Source organism: Apodemus sylvaticus, chromosome 14 (assembly GCF_947179515.1).
Source record: "Apodemus sylvaticus chromosome 14, mApoSyl1.1, whole genome shotgun sequence".
In the NCBI taxonomy this organism is placed as follows: domain Eukaryota; kingdom Metazoa; phylum Chordata; class Mammalia; order Rodentia; family Muridae; genus Apodemus; species Apodemus sylvaticus.
The window spans coordinates 73,477,027-73,495,688 of NC_067485.1; the positions used below are offsets into that span (position 1 = coordinate 73,477,027).

At 38.7% G+C, this 18,662-nt stretch overlaps 2 protein-coding genes across 2 annotated transcripts in view; both read right to left on the minus strand.

The window, feature by feature from the left end:
• Nucleotides 1–18,662, minus strand: part of LOC127664873 (ankyrin repeat domain-containing protein 26-like) — a 143,584-nt gene that overhangs the window by 40,239 nt on the left and 84,683 nt on the right. The window lies entirely within an intron of this gene.
• The window catches only part of LOC127664872 (ankyrin repeat domain-containing protein 26-like), a 102,630-nt gene that overhangs the window by 36,631 nt on the left and 47,337 nt on the right, over nucleotides 1–18,662 (minus strand). Inside the window, exons 2-5 of the mRNA XM_052157111.1 lie at nucleotides 13,037–13,151; nucleotides 12,044–12,150; nucleotides 7,638–7,671; nucleotides 7,190–7,325 (exon numbers count right to left, since the gene is read on the minus strand). Coding sequence (XP_052013071.1) covers nucleotides 7,190–7,325; nucleotides 7,638–7,671; nucleotides 12,044–12,150; nucleotides 13,037–13,151 — 392 coding nt within the window. The remainder of the gene's footprint in view (nucleotides 1–7,189; nucleotides 7,326–7,637; nucleotides 7,672–12,043; nucleotides 12,151–13,036; nucleotides 13,152–18,662) is intronic.

Here is an 18,662-nt window from a genome sequence, read left to right on the forward strand (position 1 = left end):
CTAAGGAGCTGAAGGGGTTTACAGCCCCACAGAAGGGACAATAATATGAACCAACCAGTACTCTCAGATATCCTAGGGACTTAACCACCAACCAGAGTATACAAGGAAGGACCCATGGCTCCAGCCACATGGGTAGCAGAGGATAGACTGGTCAGACATCAATGAGAGGAGAGGTCCACTCCACTGCCACTACCCAGTTCCATCTGATGTGGTAGACCTATGCCACGTCTGACAGGGGAAAGATCCCACTTTCTGATACTTGCTAGAGAACTGGCAGGAGTAGGTTATCAGGTAAGTATCACCCCACACCCCCAGAGGCCCAGAACTGCTCTGGGACACACTACCCAACAACCCGCAGAACACCACTCCCCTTCCTTCCCTTATACCATTCCCTTATGCCCCTTCATCCTCCCCCCAACCCATTCCATCAGGTGTGGTAGACCTGCACCCCTTTTAACATGGGGAGGAGCCTACTTCCAGATACTCTCTAGAGAATGGGCAAGAGCAGGGCATTTGAGAACTGGCAGGAACAGGTCATCGAGAAAAGACAGCAGTAGGGCATTTGAACTGGCAGAAGTGGGGCATTTGAGAACCAGCATCAGCAGACCATTCAAGATCTGGCAGCAGAAGAACATTTGAGAAATAGCAGCCTATAGGGCATTTGACCCTTGCCAAGTCTGCCACAGGAGAGACTGCATCACCTGATACATCCTGGAGAACCAGCTGTATGCAGGGCATTGAAGAGAAAGGGAATCCCAGGAGTACAGAAACACAGGCTTGTAGGACAGAGAAGATAGAGACAGCAAGACCAGCTAACACCAGAGATAATGAGATGGCCAAAGGCAAATGCAAGATCATTACCAACAGAAACAAAAGCAGCATGGCACCATTAAAACCCAGTTCTACCACAACAGCAAATCCTGCATACTCCATCACATCAGAAAAGCAAGAGCTAGATTTAAAATCACATCTCATATTGCTAATGGAGGACTTCGAGAAGGACATAAATACCTCCCTTAAAGAAATATAGGAGAACATGGGTCAACCAGTAGAAGCACAAAAATCCCTTAAATAAATACAAGAGAATATAGATCAAAAGGCAGAAGCCCATAAAGAGGAAACACAAAAAGTTGATTAAAGAAATATGGGAGAACACGGGTCAACAGGTAGAAGCCCTTAAAGAGGCAATACAAAAATCCCATAGGGAATTATGGGAGAACATGGGTCAACATGCAGAAGCCCTTAAAGAGGAATCACAAAAATCCCTAAAAGAAATACAGGAAAACATGCGTCAACAGGTAGAAGCCCTTAAAGAGGAAACACAAAAATTCCTTAAAGAATTTCAGGAGAAACTAACCAACCAAACAAACAAGTGAAGGAACAGAACAAAGCTATCCAGGATCTTAAAATGGAAGTAGAATCAATAAAGAAATGGCAGAGTGAGACATCTCTGAAGATAGAAAACCTTGGAAAGAATTCAGTAGTCACACATGCAAGCATAAACAACAGAATACAAGAGATAGAAGAAAGAATCTTGGATGCTGAAGACTCCATAGAAAACACTGACTCAACATTCAAAGAAAAAGCAAAATGCAAAAAGCTTGTAACACAAAACATCTAGGAAATCCAGGACACAATGAGAAGACCAGAACTAAGGATTATAGCTATAGAAGAAAGCAAGGATTTACATCGTAAAGGCCCAGTAAATATCTTCAACAAAATTATAGTTGAAAACTTCCCTAACCTAAAGAAAGAGATGTCCATGAAGATACAAGAAGTCAAACACCAAACAGATTGGACCAGAGCAGAAATTCCTCCTGTCACATAATAATCAAAACACCAAATGCACTAAACAAAGAAAGAATATTAAAAGCAGTCAGAGAAAAATGTCAAGTAACATATAAAGGCAAACCTATCATAATTATACCAGACTTCTCAGCAGAGACTATGAAAGCCAGAAGAGCCTGGGCAGATGCCATACAGACTCTAAAAGAACATAAATGTCAGCCCAGACTACTATACCCAGCAAAACTTTCAATTACCACAGACGGAGAAAACAAGACATTCCATGACAAAAGCAAATTTACACAATATCTTTCAACAAACCCAGCTCTGCAAAGGATAATGGGTGTAAAATACGAACACAAGGCAGGAAACCACACCATAGAAAAATCAATAAGATAATCTTTCAACAAACCCAATAGAAGATAGCTATGCAACCAGAATTTCGTCTTTAACTATAAAGATAACAGTAAGGAACAATCACTTTTCCTTAAAATCTCTTAATATCAATGCTTTCAATTCCCCTATAAAAAGACAGACTAACAACTGGATATGTAAGCAGGACCCAATGTTTTGCTGCATACAAGAAACCTACCTCAGTGACAAAGACAGTAATTGAGAGTCAAAGGTTAGAAAACAATTTTCCAAGCAAATGGTCCCAAGAAACAAGCTGAAGTGGCCATTCTTATATCGGATAAAATTGACTTTCAACCAAAATTTGTCAAAAAGGTAAAGAGAGACACTTCATACTGGTCAAAGGAAAGTCTACCAAGATGAATTCTCAATTCTGAACATCTATGCTCTGATTGCAAGGGCACCCTCATTCATAAAAGAAACTAATAAAGCTCAAAGCACACATTGCACCCCACACAATAACAGTGGGAGACTTCAATACCCCACTCTCAAAAATGGACAAATCATGGAATCAGAAGCTAAACAGAGATACAGTTATGAAGTTATAAACCAAATGGATCTAACAGATACTTATAGAACATTCCACCCCAAAGCAAAAGAATATACCTTCTTCTCAGTGCCTCATGGTACCTTCTCCAAAACTGACCATATAATTGGTCACAAAACAGGCCTTAGGAGATAACTGAAATGTTGGAATTATTCCATTTATCTTCTCAGATCATCACAGCCTTAAGCTCGACAAAAGCTCAAACAAAAGCAATGGAAAATACACATACACATGGACCTTGAACAATGCTCTTCTCAACAACAGCTTGGTCAAGGAGGAAATAAAGAAAGAAATTAAAGACGTTTTAGAATTTAATGGAAATGAAGACATATCACACCAAAATTTATGGGACACAATGAATGCAGTGCTAAGAGGAAAACTCATAGCTCTGAGTGCCTCCAAAGAGAGAATGGAGAGAGCTTACACTAACAGGTGGACAGTGCAGTTGAAAGCTATAGAACAAAAGGAAACAAATACCCCCAAGAGTAGTAGATGACAGGAAATAATCAAATTTAGGGCCAAAATCAACCAAACAGAAACAAAAAGAACTATACAAAGAATCAACAAAACAAGGAGCTGGTTATTTGAAAAAATCAACATGATTGATAAACCCTTAGCTAGCCTAACCAGAGGGTACAGAAATAGTATCCAAATTATTAAAATCAGAAATGAAAAGGGAGAGATAACAACAGAAACTATGGAAATTCAAAGAATCATCAGATCCTACTACAAGAGTTTACACTCAACAAGATTTGAAAATCTGGATGAAATGGACAACTTTCTAGATACACACCAGGTGCCAATGCTAAAACAGGATCAGATAAACCATCTAAATAGTCCTATAAGTCTAGAGGAAATATAAGCAGTAATTAATAGTCTCCCATCAAAAAAAAAGCCCAGGACCAGAGGGGTTTAGCAGGGAATTCTATCAGATCTTCAATTAGAGTTAATACCGATACTCTTTAAACTTTTCCATGAAATAGAAATTCGAAGAACACTACCCAGCTCATTCTATGAAACCACAATAATGCTTATACCTAAACCAAACAAAGACCAAACAAGGAAGGAGAACTTCAGACCAATCTCCCTCATGAACATTGATGCAAAAATACAGAACAAAATCCTGGCCAACCAAATCCAAAAATGCATCAAAACTATAATTCACCATGATCAGCTAGGCTTCATGCCAGGGATGCAGGGATGGTTCAATATATGGAAATCTGTCAATGTAATCCACTACATGAACAAACTAAAGGAAAAAAATCCACATGGTCATTTCATTAGATGCTGAAAAGGCTTTTAACAAAATCCAGCATCCCTTCATGAAAAAAGTCTTGGAGAGATTGAGAATCCAAGGCCCATACCTAAATATAGTGAAAGCAATATAACGTTTCTCCACAAGAAAAGATATTCTGGGGGAATCACCATCCCTGATCTAAAGCTCTACTACAGAGCGATAGTGAGAAAAACTGTTTGGTATTGGTATACAGACAGACTAACTTGATGTAGCCAAAATCAAGTTAAATGGAGAGAAACTTGAAGCAATCCCACTAAAATCTGGGACCAGACAAGGCTGCCCACACTCTCCCAATCTATTCAATATAGAACTTGCAGTCCTAGCCAGAGCAATCAGGCAGCAAAAGGAGGTCAAAAGTATACAAACTCGAAAGGAAGAAGTCAAGATCTCACTGTCTGCAGATGATATGACAGTATACTTAAGTGACCCCAAGTCTTCTACCAGAGAACTCCTAAAGCTGATAAAAACTTTTTGTTAAGTGGCTGGATATAAAATTAACTCAAGCAAATCAGTAGCCTTCCTCTACTCAAAGGATAAACAAGATGAGAAAGAAATTAGGGAAATGGCACCCTTCACAATAGTCCCAGATAGTATTTCACACCTAGGTGTGACCCTAATGAAGCAAGTGAAAGATCTTATGACAAGTCTCTGAAGAAAGAAATCAAAGAAGGCCAAGAGACACCTTAAGAAGTGCTCAACATCATTAGTCAACAGGGAAATGCAAATCAAAACAACCCTGAGATTTCCCCTCATACCAGTCAGAATGGCTAAGGTTAAAAACTCAGGAGACAGCAGGTATTGGTGAGGATGTGGAGAAAGAGGAACACTCCTCCACTGCTGGTGGTGTAAGATGGTACAACTACTTTGGAAATCAGTCTGGCGGTTCCTCAGAAAACTGCACATGACACTTCCGGAGGACCCTGCTATACCTCTCCTGGGCATATATCCGAAGGTTTCCCTGGCATGCAATAAAGACACATGCTCCATTATGTTCATAGCAGCCTTATTTATAATAGCCAGAAGCTGGAAAGAACCCAGATGTCCCTCAATGGAGGAATGGATATAGAAAATCTGGTATATTTACACAATGGAATACTACTCAGCAATTAAAAACAATGAATTCACGAAATTTTGAGGCAAATGGTTGGTTCTGGAAAATATCATCCTAAGTGAGGTAACCCAATCACAAAGAATACACATGGAATGTAATCTCTGATAAGTGGATATTAATTAGCCCAGAAGCTCTGAATTCCCAAGGCATAATTAGCATAACAAATGACTCCCATGAAGAAGTAAGGAGAGGGTCCTGATCCTGGAAAGGATTGATCTAGCATTGGAGGGGAGTATCAGGACAGAGAAAAAGGAGAGAGGTGATTGGAGAAGGGGTGGAGAGAAGAAGGTTTATGGGACATATGGGGAGGGGGGATCTGGGAAAGGGGAAATCATTTGGAATGTAAACAAAGAATATAGAAAATAAAAATATATAATAAAAAATGAAAAGTAAATAAGATAATCAATAAAAAAAAAGAAAGTCTCAGAAGATGGAAAGATCTCCCATGTTCATGGATTGGCAGGATCAATATTGTAAAAATGCCCATCTTGCCGAAAGCAATCTACAGATTCAGTGCAATCCCCATCAAAATTCAAATCAATTCTTCATAGAGCTAGAAAGAGCAATTCTCAAATTCATCTGGAATAATAATAAAAAAAAAACCCAGGATAGCAAAAACTATTCTTTACAACAAAAGATACGCTGGGGGAATCACCATCCCTGACCTCAAGCTCTACTACAGAGTGATAGTGATAAAAACTGTTTGGTATTGGTATACAGACAGGCAGGAAGATCAGTGGAATAGTATTGAAGATCCAGAAATGGATCTTATAGTGACTTATAGTGAGGGTGCTTTGGTTCCTCTAAGAAAGAGAGCAAAATACTCACAGGAACAATAAGGGAGACAATGTGTGGAGCAGAGACTGAAGTAAAGGCCACCCAGAGACTGCCCTACCTGGGGATTCATCCCATAAACAGTCAACAAACCCTGACACTACTATGGACAACAAGAAGTGTATACCAAAAGGAGCATGCTATGGTTGTCTCCTGAGGCCCTGACAGAGTCTTACAAATACAGAGGCAGATGCTAGCAGCCAACTATTGGACTGGGCATGGGGTCCCCAATGGAGGAGGTACAGGGTGGTCCAGAGGAGCTGAAGGGGTTTACAGCCCCATGGGAAGAACAATGATTTTGGCCACCCAGATGCCCCAAAACTCCCAGGGACTGAACCATCAAACAAAGGGGTACACATGGTTCCAACCAAAAATGTGGCAGCCTAAGGCCTTGTTGGACATCAGTGGGAGGAATGGTCCCTGATCAGGTAAAGGCTCAACAGAGGCCCCAACAAAGGGAAACTGATGGGTGGGGGTAGGAGTGTGCCAGTTGGAGGGGCATATATGTGGAGGCAGGGGGAGGGAGGAGAGTTGGGGGTCCTTGGGGAGGGGGAAATTGGGAAATGTTTTACTATAGGCAATGTAAATGAAGAAGATATTCAATAAAAAAGAGAGAAAATCAGAGGAGAGGCCCTCTGACCTGTGAAGACTCATTGCTCCAGTGTAGGGGAATGCCAGGACAGGAAGTGGGAGTGGTGAGTTAATGCACAAAGGGAGGAGGATGGAATAGGGGGTTTCAGAGGGGAAACCTGGAAAGGGAGTAACATTTGAAATGTAAATATAGAAAATATCTAATAAAATTAAATAAAGTACAAATAATAAAGGAAAGAAAGAAAGAAAAGAAAAGAAAAGAAAAGAAAAGAAAAGAAAAGAAAAGAAAAGAAAAAAGAAAAGAAAAGAAAAGAAGACAAGCACACTCCCTGGTTCAAAAAAAAAAAATCAAACAAACTAAAAAGAAGTAATGAAAAGGCACACCCCACCAATTTAATGTATTGGCTGACTGGCCTGTTCCATTTTGTTGAAACGCATGAGTCTAATGTAACAATCCCAAGGCCATGGGGTCAAGCTTGCTCACTGAAGCTCTGAAGGCTTGCTGGCAGCTGTTTAGACTAGTTTTCTGTTCTTTGATATCAAGCATGCCTATGTCATGGTCAATTCACCTTCATCAATAGCACATACAGGAGCTGCATGGAAAACCCCCTACCTTTTGTCTGCCTGATGTGCTGTTCAATAAGATGCAAAACAGTGTCACAACTGAACACCTTACTGTCCTCTGAGTTTCCCTCAGATGATGATGTTTCTTCATTAAGGCCAAACATATGATTTCCTTGTTCTTTGACCTATAAAATGTATAATAGCAATTTCAGATATCGGCACATTGGGTACCCCATACACTATAAAGAAGAGACAAATACCCATGTTTTATATAAGAAACAAGCAAAATGTTTCTGAAAGACCTGAGTTTGACAGGAACCACACCTTTACTATTGGTGAGTTTTAAAACTGTTTTGGAAAGAAATATTTGAATGTAACAAAAAGAATCTTAATTTTTATATTATTTTATATTATATTTCTAAGTCACTTAATTATGTATTACTTTGACCTTTATCCTGTATCTTAATATATATGATTTTAAATTAATTTTTGCATACCTCTCCCTTTTCATTGGAGGTTTTCTTTGAAGACCTACAAAAAATGAAATACTTTCAGATGAATGTTAAATTTGTAAAATAAAACACAAAAAATGTTTATTTCCCCTATGCATAAAACTTACCAGGTTCAAAAATTAAGTAATTTTCTATAAAGGAAATAAGCTGTAGACAAGAAGAGAAACACTGATATACAAATTATGCTTCTACTATAATCATAAAAAGATGGAAATTACAACTGGAGACACAGCTCCAATTAACAGCAGGTATTGCTTCTGCACAGGAGTTGCGTTCAGTAGCCAGAATCCATGCTGTGTGGCTCACAACCAATTCTAACTTCAGATGCAGAGACATATACCTGTGCCTTCTTCAGCCACCTGCAGTCATGTCAGCATACTAAACTACAAGTATACGTATTTGCATACATTTTAAAGTAATAATGATGATAATATTAATAATTTTAAAATAATAAATTTTGATCAAGTATTATAATAGTTAAGATAAGGGGAAAACATAATATTCTATGCTTTGTTTGATAGAGGTAATTATCAATTGCCAACATTTCCAAAGTTATTCTCAGCAAAATGTTTACTAGATATTCTCATATTTAGTAAAACCTGCCTTATTAACTCTACTGTACTCTTTATATGTGTCAACTACCTGTATGAATGGAAGGGTTAGTTGTTCTTAGGCCTTACTATATAATTATCGTGCATTGTTCTAAGCATTGGACTTGCTGTAAATTTATTTTAATTCCAACATATGTCAGATTCTATAATTGTATGTAACACAGAAAGACCATGTGAATATGTGACAGAGTTTTGAATTCATACTCAGAAATTCTGGAACCATAATTTATTCCATACTACGCTATGAAAATGACTTTTCATCTTCAAGTAGGTTTAAACAAAATAGATGACAATAAATTATTATCCCACTTTAATAAAAACTATACCTAATAATGTGAGATTTTCAACTAGTTTTACGTGAGAAAGTATCTCACAGCCAAAATTCCCAGTTTCTCCTGCCGCAACATCTTCAATGTTGAGGAATCTTGTAGAAAGCACTTTTATTTTCTAAATCTAAAAAGACATGGACTGGCACAACAGTTCAGTTTTGAAGTTCTGAAGTTGCAAGTATGATGGCCTGAGTTTGATTTGTCAGAAGTTGTGGGGGACAAAACATAGCCACATGTGGTAACCTTGTGTGCACTAGGAACCCAGCACTAGGGAGACAGAAACAGGAGGGTGCCTGGAACCCTGGTCTGTCCCGGGCAGAAGGGAAGAATAAAACAGTTCCAAATAGGCTCCATCCTGTAGGCTGCGCTGGGGTCTAGTTATTGACTCACATAATTTTGATACCTGAACTGAAAATGGTCTGAAATCCATCCCTGTCATTGGTGCAAAACTAAGGTTTGCAACACAGAATTAGCCATCATCATTTCAAATCAAGAAAGCATATAAAAAAGAACTCATGCCTTCACTTGTTCCAAAAATGGTACAGTGAGTTCCAGGAAACATTTGAAACAAACTGCAAGATAAAATGTAGGAAATTTAAGAATAAATGTGTAAGTTATTTTTCTGGGGGTAGTACTAGGGGATATCAAAGCATGAAATTTACAAACTTCATTCAGCTTTTATATATATATATATATATATATATATATATATATATATATATATATATATATATATATATATGTCCTACCAGTTCCAGTCCACATAAAATAGCAAACATTAAAACTTCCTATGTGTCTTGAATGAAGTAGAAATACTTGGAGGAGAACCAGAGTCCTGTTTTTTGTTTAACCTATGTTTCTCCAATGGTTTTCATATTTAAATGCAAAACCTATACAATCTATAAAGGCACATATTACTGAAATAAAGATAGACTCAATGACCAATAGAATATGTGTGCGTTTGTGTCTCTGTGTGTGTGTGCATGCATGGGTATGTTTACATGTGTGTGAATGTGCTTGATTAGGTAGCACCACGCATGTGTGTGTGTCTGTGTGTGTGTGTGCACGTATGTGTAGATTTGATTGTTCTATGTAGCCTTGTCTGTGGATGTCCTATTACTGAGGCTGATCAAATCTTAAGGCAATCCCCATTTGCCAAGCTTATGAGTATTGAGAATGTTAGGCATTCACTAGCAAAGATAAGGAAATATTTGAAGAAACCAGTCACTGAAGAGAAGAAATTATTTTCAAAATGTACTTTCATTTAATATAGCACTTTTAAATAAATTAATATGAAAGACAGATTTTTAAAATTAAATGTTTAAGATCTTCATTTTTGTTGGTTGCTGATTTGTCCTTTTGATGGTGTCCTTTGCTTTATAGAAACTTTGTAATTTTATGAGGTCCCATTTGTCAATGCTTGATCTTAGAGCATAAGCTATTGGTGTTCTGTTCAGGAACTTTCCCCCTGTACCGATGTCCTCAAGGGTCTTCCCCAGTTTCTTTTCTATTAGCTTCAGAGTGTCTGGCTTTATATGGAGGTCCTTGATCCATTTGGAGTTGAGCTTAGTACGAGGAGACAAGGATGGATCAATTCGCATTCTTCTGCATCCTGACCTCCAGTTGAACCAGCACCATTTGTTGAAAAGGCTATCTTTTTTCCATTGGATGTTTTCAGCCCCTTTGTCCAGGATCAAGTGGCAATAGGTGTGTGGGTTCATTACTGGATCTTCAATCCTGTTCCACTGATCCGCCTGCCTGTCACTGTACCAATACCATGCAGTTATTAACACTATTGCTCGGTAATATTGCTTGAGGTCAGGGATACTGATTCCTCCAGAATTTACTTTGTTGTTGAGAATAGTTTTAGCTATCCTAGGTTTTTTGTTATTCCAGGTGAATTTGAGAATTACTCTTTCTAACTCTATGAAGAATTGAGTTGGGATTTTGATGGGTATTGTGTTGAATCTGTATATTGCTTTTGGCAAAATGGCCATTTTAACAACCCTACATCAGATAGAGGGCTAATATCCAATATATACAAAGAACTCAAGAAGTTAGACCCCAGAAAACCAAATAACCCTATTAAAAATGGGGTACAGAGCTAAACAAAGAATTCTCACCTGAAGAACTTCGGATGGCGGAGAAACATCTTAAAAAATGCTCATCTTCACTAGTCATCAGGGAAATGCAAATCAAAACAACCCTGAGATTTCACCTTACACTAGTCAGAATGGCTAAGATTAAAAACTCAGGAGACAGAAGATGTTGGCAAGGATGTGGAGAAAGAGGAACACTCCTTCACTGCTGGTGGGGTTGCAAATTGGTACAACCACTCTGGAAATCAGTCTGGCAGTCCCTCAGAAAACTGGGCATGTCACTTCCAAAAGATCCCGCTATACCACTCCTGTGCATATACCCAGAGGATTCCCCGGCAGGTAATAAGGATATATGTTCCACTATGTTCATAGCAGCCCTATTTATAATAGCCAGAAGCTGGAAAGAACACAGGTATCCCTCAACAGAAGAATGGATGCAAAAAATGTGGTATATATACACAATGGAGTACTATTCAGTCATTAGAAACAATGAATTCATGAAATTCTTAGGCAAATGATTGGAGCTGGAGAACATCAAACTAAGTGAGATAACCCAGTCTCAAAAGATCAATCATGGTGTGCACTCACTAATAAGTGGATATTAGCTTGGAAAACTGGAATATGCAAAACATAATCCACACTTCAATTGAGGTACAAGAAGAACGGAGGAGTGGCCCCTAGTTCTGGAAAGACCCAGTGTAGCAGTATAGGACAAAACCAGAACAGGGAAGTAGGAAGGGATGGGTGGGAGAACAGAGGGAGGGAAGGGGGCTTATGTGACTTTCAGGGAGTGGGGAACCAGAATAGGGGAAATCATTTAAAATGTAAATAAAAAATATATCGAATAAAATTAAAAAAATCATTATAAATTTCAAAAAGCAGCCTCATCAAAGGAATTAAAATGGCCAATTGATATGAAAAAAAGATCTTCATTTTTAATGAAATATTACAATATAGACTTAAAATCTAAACTTTAAAAAGCTCAGCCAGTGAGTGATTGGGCAGTGAAGGGGAAATGTAGGAAGGGAGAATCAATACTGCGGGGCAAGTTAGGTAGTAGGAGAAGAGGAAGGTGTAGGGTGAAGAGAGGATCAAGGAAGTTGAGAAAATAACACCATGAACCAGGAGCTCCTGGCCAGGAGAAACCTCAAGAAGCACGGATTCTCACAGCTGGTGAATAAGTTAGTACCGTGCTAGAACTGCCAAATCTAGGCAAACAATTACAATATCTGTATTATGTGGTGGTTTTATACCTATTTAATGACATTAGAAACTCCAGCAACAGGGCTTCAGGGATTGTACACACTATAGAATCCCACAAAGACATAAAAATAAAAGAATTAAAATTTTACCTGTCTAATTCATCAAGTTCATTTATCTTTTCTTTCTGGTCTTCTAAAAGTTTTGCCAGGTTGTCATTGATTTTTATTAGAGACAGTGTACATGGTGTGAACCCATCCTATAAAACAATAACAATTTTTAACTCTGAAAACTTGATATTTCACAATAGTATATCACATGTGAGACACGGTAGTGCTCACGCCTTCTGAGATTCGGTAAGCCACATCCTTGACAGTCTCACACAAGTGCTCTCACACAGATCCATTCTTCATAAGCCATCACAGTACATTTGATACCTATGTCATTTAATTCATAATTTAGGTCTTATTACCATTTGAAACAAAATGTCTGCCATGAAATCCCAAAAGGCTACAGGTAAGAGAGTACACATAAGGAAATTGCAACGACCTTCAGAATTGCCATGGATGGAGGTAGTAATTCTCTTTAGAATGGTCCTCAGAAGAGTAAAGGAGAGAGAGCATGCAGTGTTTTGGGGAAGGAAAGCTTGGGAAAGAGTTCCCATCAAATCTGACTCATCTAGAGAAGCCTTATAAAATCCATTTATTACATTTAGCATTGGAGATAATCTTATGTCAAACCTGTATCAGGATCCCAATGTAAGTAATATTTTAAAGTATGTAGCAAATAATCTGTAAAACAAATATGTGAATTCTGTGCCTCATTTCTTATACTGATGTCAGCATGGCTCGCCAGCAGTTTGACTGTCATTGAGGTGCTGTTATGCCAAAAAGCATAGTGCAGTGCTGTGTTCCCACTGATGTCCATTGCATTTGGATCAGCACCATGTTCTAATAACATAGCCACACATTCTTCACACTTGTACTGTGAAGCCTGTGGGTATTGCATCAAGAAATGCATTGGAAAGATGAGAAAAACAAAAATTTCATAGGTTTCACTAATTATTTGCATTTAGTTGAGATCATGTTTATTCCCAGAATGCCACTACAATCTGTGTCACATTGAAACTGTTGGCTGCTTTCTACCTTAATTAGTGATGCGATGTTGTCACTGTCACGGAGATCAATGCCACAATTCCACTCTATTAGGAGGGCAACCACATTGGGTTGGTCGTACACACAGGCATAGTGCAGAATACTTCTGTGAAAATGAAGACTTGTTAAGAATTTTTCCAAAACTAGGTCAAAACCCACAGTTCTTCATGTAATTATCAGTGACTTGGAGCAGCCAATTCAAAGAAATGTAGAGATTAGATTCCCAAGTGTAGCGGAATGGCAGAACTATGAGGCAGGAGTGGGTGGGTGGGTGAGGGAGCACCCTCACAGAGAAGGGGGAGGGAGTGGGATGAGGGATTTGTGGAGGGAAAACTGAGAAGGGGGATAACATTTGAAATGAACATAAATTTAAAAAACAAATAAAAAAGAAAAAGAAATCATTGGTTGCTTTTGATTCATTCCTTTCTTGACTGTGGATGTGGTTATGACCAGATCCTGTCTCTAATTTTCCCATTATAATGAACTATAACCTATAAATTTAAACCAAATAACCTCTCAATCTTAAAAGTTTCATGATGAGTTATTGATCTTAAGGATAAAATCCAAAATGTACCAGAAATGTGTTTGACAGTGGCCAATGAATAATATATACAATACTGTATATTGTACTTTCTCCCTAAGAGAGAATAAAGTTGTCAAAGAATATAACCTTTGTATTTTCAAACTGCTGGTATTCATGTATGTACTTACAAAATCATTAAGCATTTACCCAGCACAATGAAAAGTAAATATGTGTCATGGGCCTCATATCGGTTGGTGAATGGTTGATGGCTCAGAGCCTGAGAGATCTCGGGGGTCCAGGTTAGATGAGACCAGGTTAGACTGCTGGTCTTCCTATGGAGAAGCACTCCTCTACAGCTTCTTCCAGCTTTATTCTAATTCCACCACAGAGGTCCTCAGCTCCTGTTCATTGGTTGGGTATAAGTATCTGCATCTGATTCTTTCAGCTGCTTGTTGTGCCTCTCACAAAGTAGCCATGCTGGGCTCCTGTCCCCCAGGTCTCTGGTAAATTTATGGGGTACTTCTCACTCCTACCTCCCCATATTAACTGTTTCCATTCTTTCTCCTGGCCCTCAGGGCTTCTGTCTTGTTTCCCCCAACCTCTAACACCTGATCATGTTTCTGTTTCACTTGACCCCTCTCCCACCTACATGCCTCCGTCTCTTTGCCCCACATGAGTGCTTTCTTCTGCTTCCCAGGCAGGAATGAAGCATCCTCATTTTTGGTTGAAAGTCAAATAATTTCAGCCAAAAGTCATCAAAAAACATAAGGAAGGACACTTCATACACATCAAGGGAAAAAAAATCTACCAAGAAGAACTCTTAATTCTGAACATGTATCCTCCAAATGCAAGGGCACCCACATTCATAAAAGAAACTTTACTAAAGCTGAAAGCATACATTGTACCTCACACAATAATTGTGGGGAACTTCAACACTCCACTCTCCTCAATATACAAATTATGGAAACACAAAATAAACAGAGACACAGAGAATCTCATAGAAGTTATGGACCAAATGGATTTAACAGATATCTACAAAATATTTCATCCTAAATCAAAATAATCTAACTTCTTCTCAGCACCTTATGGCACCTTCTCACAATCCAGGCCTCAACAGATACAAGAAGATTAAAATAATAACATGCCTCCCATCAGATCACCATAGACTAAGGCTGGTCTTCTATAGCAACAAAAACAGTGGAAAGCCCACATAAACATGGAAACTGAACAGCATTCTACTCAACGATACATTTGGTCAAAGAAGAAATGGAAGCCTTTCACAAACTCAGCGAAAATAAAGGTACAACCTACCCAAACTTATGGGAGACAGTGAAAGCCATTCTAAGAGCAGAACTCACAGCTCTGAATGTCTCCAAAAGGAAACTGGAAGGAGCATATACTAGCAGCTTAATAGCACATCTGAAGGCTCTAGAACAAAAAGAAGCAAACACACCAAAGAGGAATAGACAACAATAAATAAACTCAAGGCTGAAATCAACCAAGTAGAAACAAAAAGAACTATACAAAGAATTAACAAAACCTGGAACTGTAACTTGGAGAAAAACAACAAGATAGATAAACCCTTAGCCAGACTAACCAGAGGGCACAGAGAAAGTATCCAAATTAATAAAATCAGTAATGAAAAGGGAATTAATAAAAAATAGAGGGAAGCAACTCTGGAGATAGAAAATCTAGGAAAGAAATAAAGAGTTATAGATGCAAGTATCAACAACAGAATACAAGAGATAGAAAAGAGAATTTCAGGTGCAGAAGATACCACAGAAAACATTGACACAACTGTCAAAGAAAATGCAAAATGCAAAATGTTATGAACCCAAAACATCCAGAAAATCCAGAACACAATGAGAAGACCAAAGCTAAGGATTGTAAGTATAGGAAGGAGAGAACAAAGATTTCCAGCTTAAAGGGCCAGTAAAGGTCTACAACAAAATCATAAAGAAAATTTTCCTAATCCAAAGAAAGAGATGCACATGAACTTACAAGAAGTCTACAGAACTCCAAATAGATTGTACCAGAAGAGAAATTTCTCCTGTCACATAATAATCAAAACACCAAATGCACAAAACAAAGAAAGAATTTTAAAAACAGTAAGGGAAATGGTCAAGTAGCATATAAAGGCAGGCCTATCAGAATTACAGCAGACTTTTCACCAGAGACTCTCTTACCTATTCAATATAGTATGCGAAGTCCTAGCCAGAGCAATTAGAAAACAAAAAGAGGTTAAAGGGATACAAATTGGAAAGGAAGAAATCAAGCTATTACTATTTGCAGATGATATGATAGTATACTTAAATGACCACAAAAATTCCACCAGAGAACTCCTAAACCTGATAAGCAACTTCAGCAAAGTGGATTGATATAAAATTAACTCAAACAAATCAATAGACTTCCTATACTCAAAGGATAAAGAGGCTGAGAAAGAAATTACAAAATCAATACTCTTCACAATAGTCAAAAATAATATAAAATAGCTTTGGTGTGACTCTGACCAAGCAAGTCTATATGTTCTATATGACAAGAGCTTCAAGTCTCTGAAAAAAGAAATTGAAGATCTCAGAAGATGGAAAGATCTCCCATGCTCATGGATTCGCAGGGTTAATATAGCGAAAAAAGGCTATCTTACCAAAAACAATCTCCAGATTCACTGCAATCCCCTTCAAAGTTCAAACTCAATTCATCATAAAGTAGGAAAGAGCAATTTCCAAATTTATCTGGAATAAAAAAAGATTCCCAAAATAGCGAAAACTATTCTCAACAATAAAAGAACCTCTGTCAGACTTGCCATCCCTGACCTCAAGGTATACTACAGATCACTAGTGATAAAAACTGCATGATATTGGTACAATGACAGGCAGGTACACCAAAGAATTAGAACTAAACACCCAGAAACCAACCCAAACGCCTATGGTAAGTTGATTTTGACAAAAGAGCTAAAACCATGCAATGGAAAAAAGACAGCATTTTCGTTTTGTTTTGGTTTTTGGTTTTTTTTTTTGTTTGTTTGTTTTTGTTTTTTCAAGATGGGGTTTCTCTGTATAGCCCTGGCTGTCCTGGAAGTCACTCTGTAGACCAGGCTGGCCTCGAACTCAGAAATCCGCATGCCTCTGCCTCCCAAGTGCTGGGATTAAAGGCATGCACCACCATCGCCCGGCTAAAGGCAGCATTTTCAAAAAATGGTGCTAGTTCAACTTGTAGGAGAATGCAAATTGATTCATTCTTATATCTCTGTACAAAGGTCAAGACCAAGTGCATCAGGGACCTCCACATAAAACCAGACACACTGAATTTAATAGAAGAGGAAGGGGAGAAAAGCCTCAAGCATATGGGCACAGCAGAAAATTTCCTGAACAGAACACCAATAACTTATGTTCTAAGATCAAGAATAGACAAATGAGACCTCACAAAATTACAAAGCTTCTGTAAGGCAAAGGACACTGTCAATAGGACAAAATGGGAATGAACAAATTGGGTAAAGATCTTTACCAACCCTACATCTGATAGAGGGCTAATATCCAATATATACAAAGAACTCAAGAAGTTAGATTCCAGAGAACCAAATAACTCTATAAAAAAGGGGTACAGAGGTAAACAAAGAATTCTCAACTGAAGAATACTGAATGTCTGAGAAACACCTAAAGAAATGTTTGACATCCTTAGCCACCAGGGAATTGAAAGTCAAAACAACACTGAAATTCCACATCACACCAGTCAGAATGGCTAAGATCAAAAACTCAGGTGATAGTAGGTGATGGCGAGGACGTGAAGAAAGAGGAACACTCCTCCACTGGTGGTGGAATTATAAGCTGGTACAACCACTTTGGAAATCAGTTTGACAATTCCTCTGAAAATTGGACATAGTCCTAGGAAGGACCGAGCTATACCACTCCTGGGAATCTACCCAGAAGATTCTCCTACATGTAATAAGGACACATGCCCCACTATGTTCATAGCAGCCTTATTCATAATAGCCAGGAGCTGAGCCAGGCGGTGGTGGCACACGCCTGTAATCCCAGCACTCTGGAAGGCAGAGGCAGGCGGATTTCTGAGTTCGAGGCCAGCCTGGTCTACAGAGTGAGTTCCAGGACAGCCAGGGCTATACAGAGAAACCCTGTCTCGAGAAAAAAAAAAAAAAAAAGAAAAAATAGCCAGGAGCTGTAAAGAACCCAGATACCCCTCAACAGAAGAATGGATACAGAAAATCTGGAACATTTTTTTTAAAAAAAAAAGAGTACTATTCAGCGATTAAAAACAATGAATTCATGAAATTCTTAGGCAAATGGAAGGAAATAGAAAATATCATCCTGAGTGTGGTAACCCAATCATAAAGAACACACATGGTGTGCACTCACTCATAAGTGGATATTAGACCAGAAGCTTGGAGCAACCAATGTATAATTCACAGAACAAATCAGTCCCAAGAAGAAGAAGACCAAAGTGTGGATAATTTGGTCCTTCTTAAAGTGGAAAAATACCCATTGTAAGAGAGACAGAGAGACAAATTGTGGAGCAGAGACTGAAGGAAAGGCCATTCAGAGACAGCTCCACCTGGGATCCATCCCACATACAGTCACCAAACCAAGACACTATTGTGGATGCCAAGCGCTTGCTGACAGGAGCTTGATATAGCTGTGTCCTGAAAGTCTCTGCCAGTACCTGACAAATACAGAGGTTGGTGCTCTCAGCTAACCATTGGACTATGTAAAAATTCCCCAATAGAGGACCTGGAGAAAGGACCGAAGGAGCTGAAGGAGCTTACTGCCCCATAGTAGGTACAGCAATATTAACCAACCACTACCTCCACAGACCTTCCAGGGACTAAACTACTAACCAAGGAGTACACATGGAGCGACCCATGGCTCTAGCTGAATATGTAGCAGAGGATGACCTTGTTGGACATCAAAGAGAGGAGAGGCCCTTGGTCCTTAGAAGGCTAGATGCCCAAGAATAGGGAAATTCCAGGACAGGAAAGCAGGAGTGGGTGTGTTGGTGAGCATGGGGAAGGGGGAATGTGATGGGATATTTTCAGAGGGGAAACCAGGAAGGGGGATAAATTTTGAAATGTAAATAAAGAAA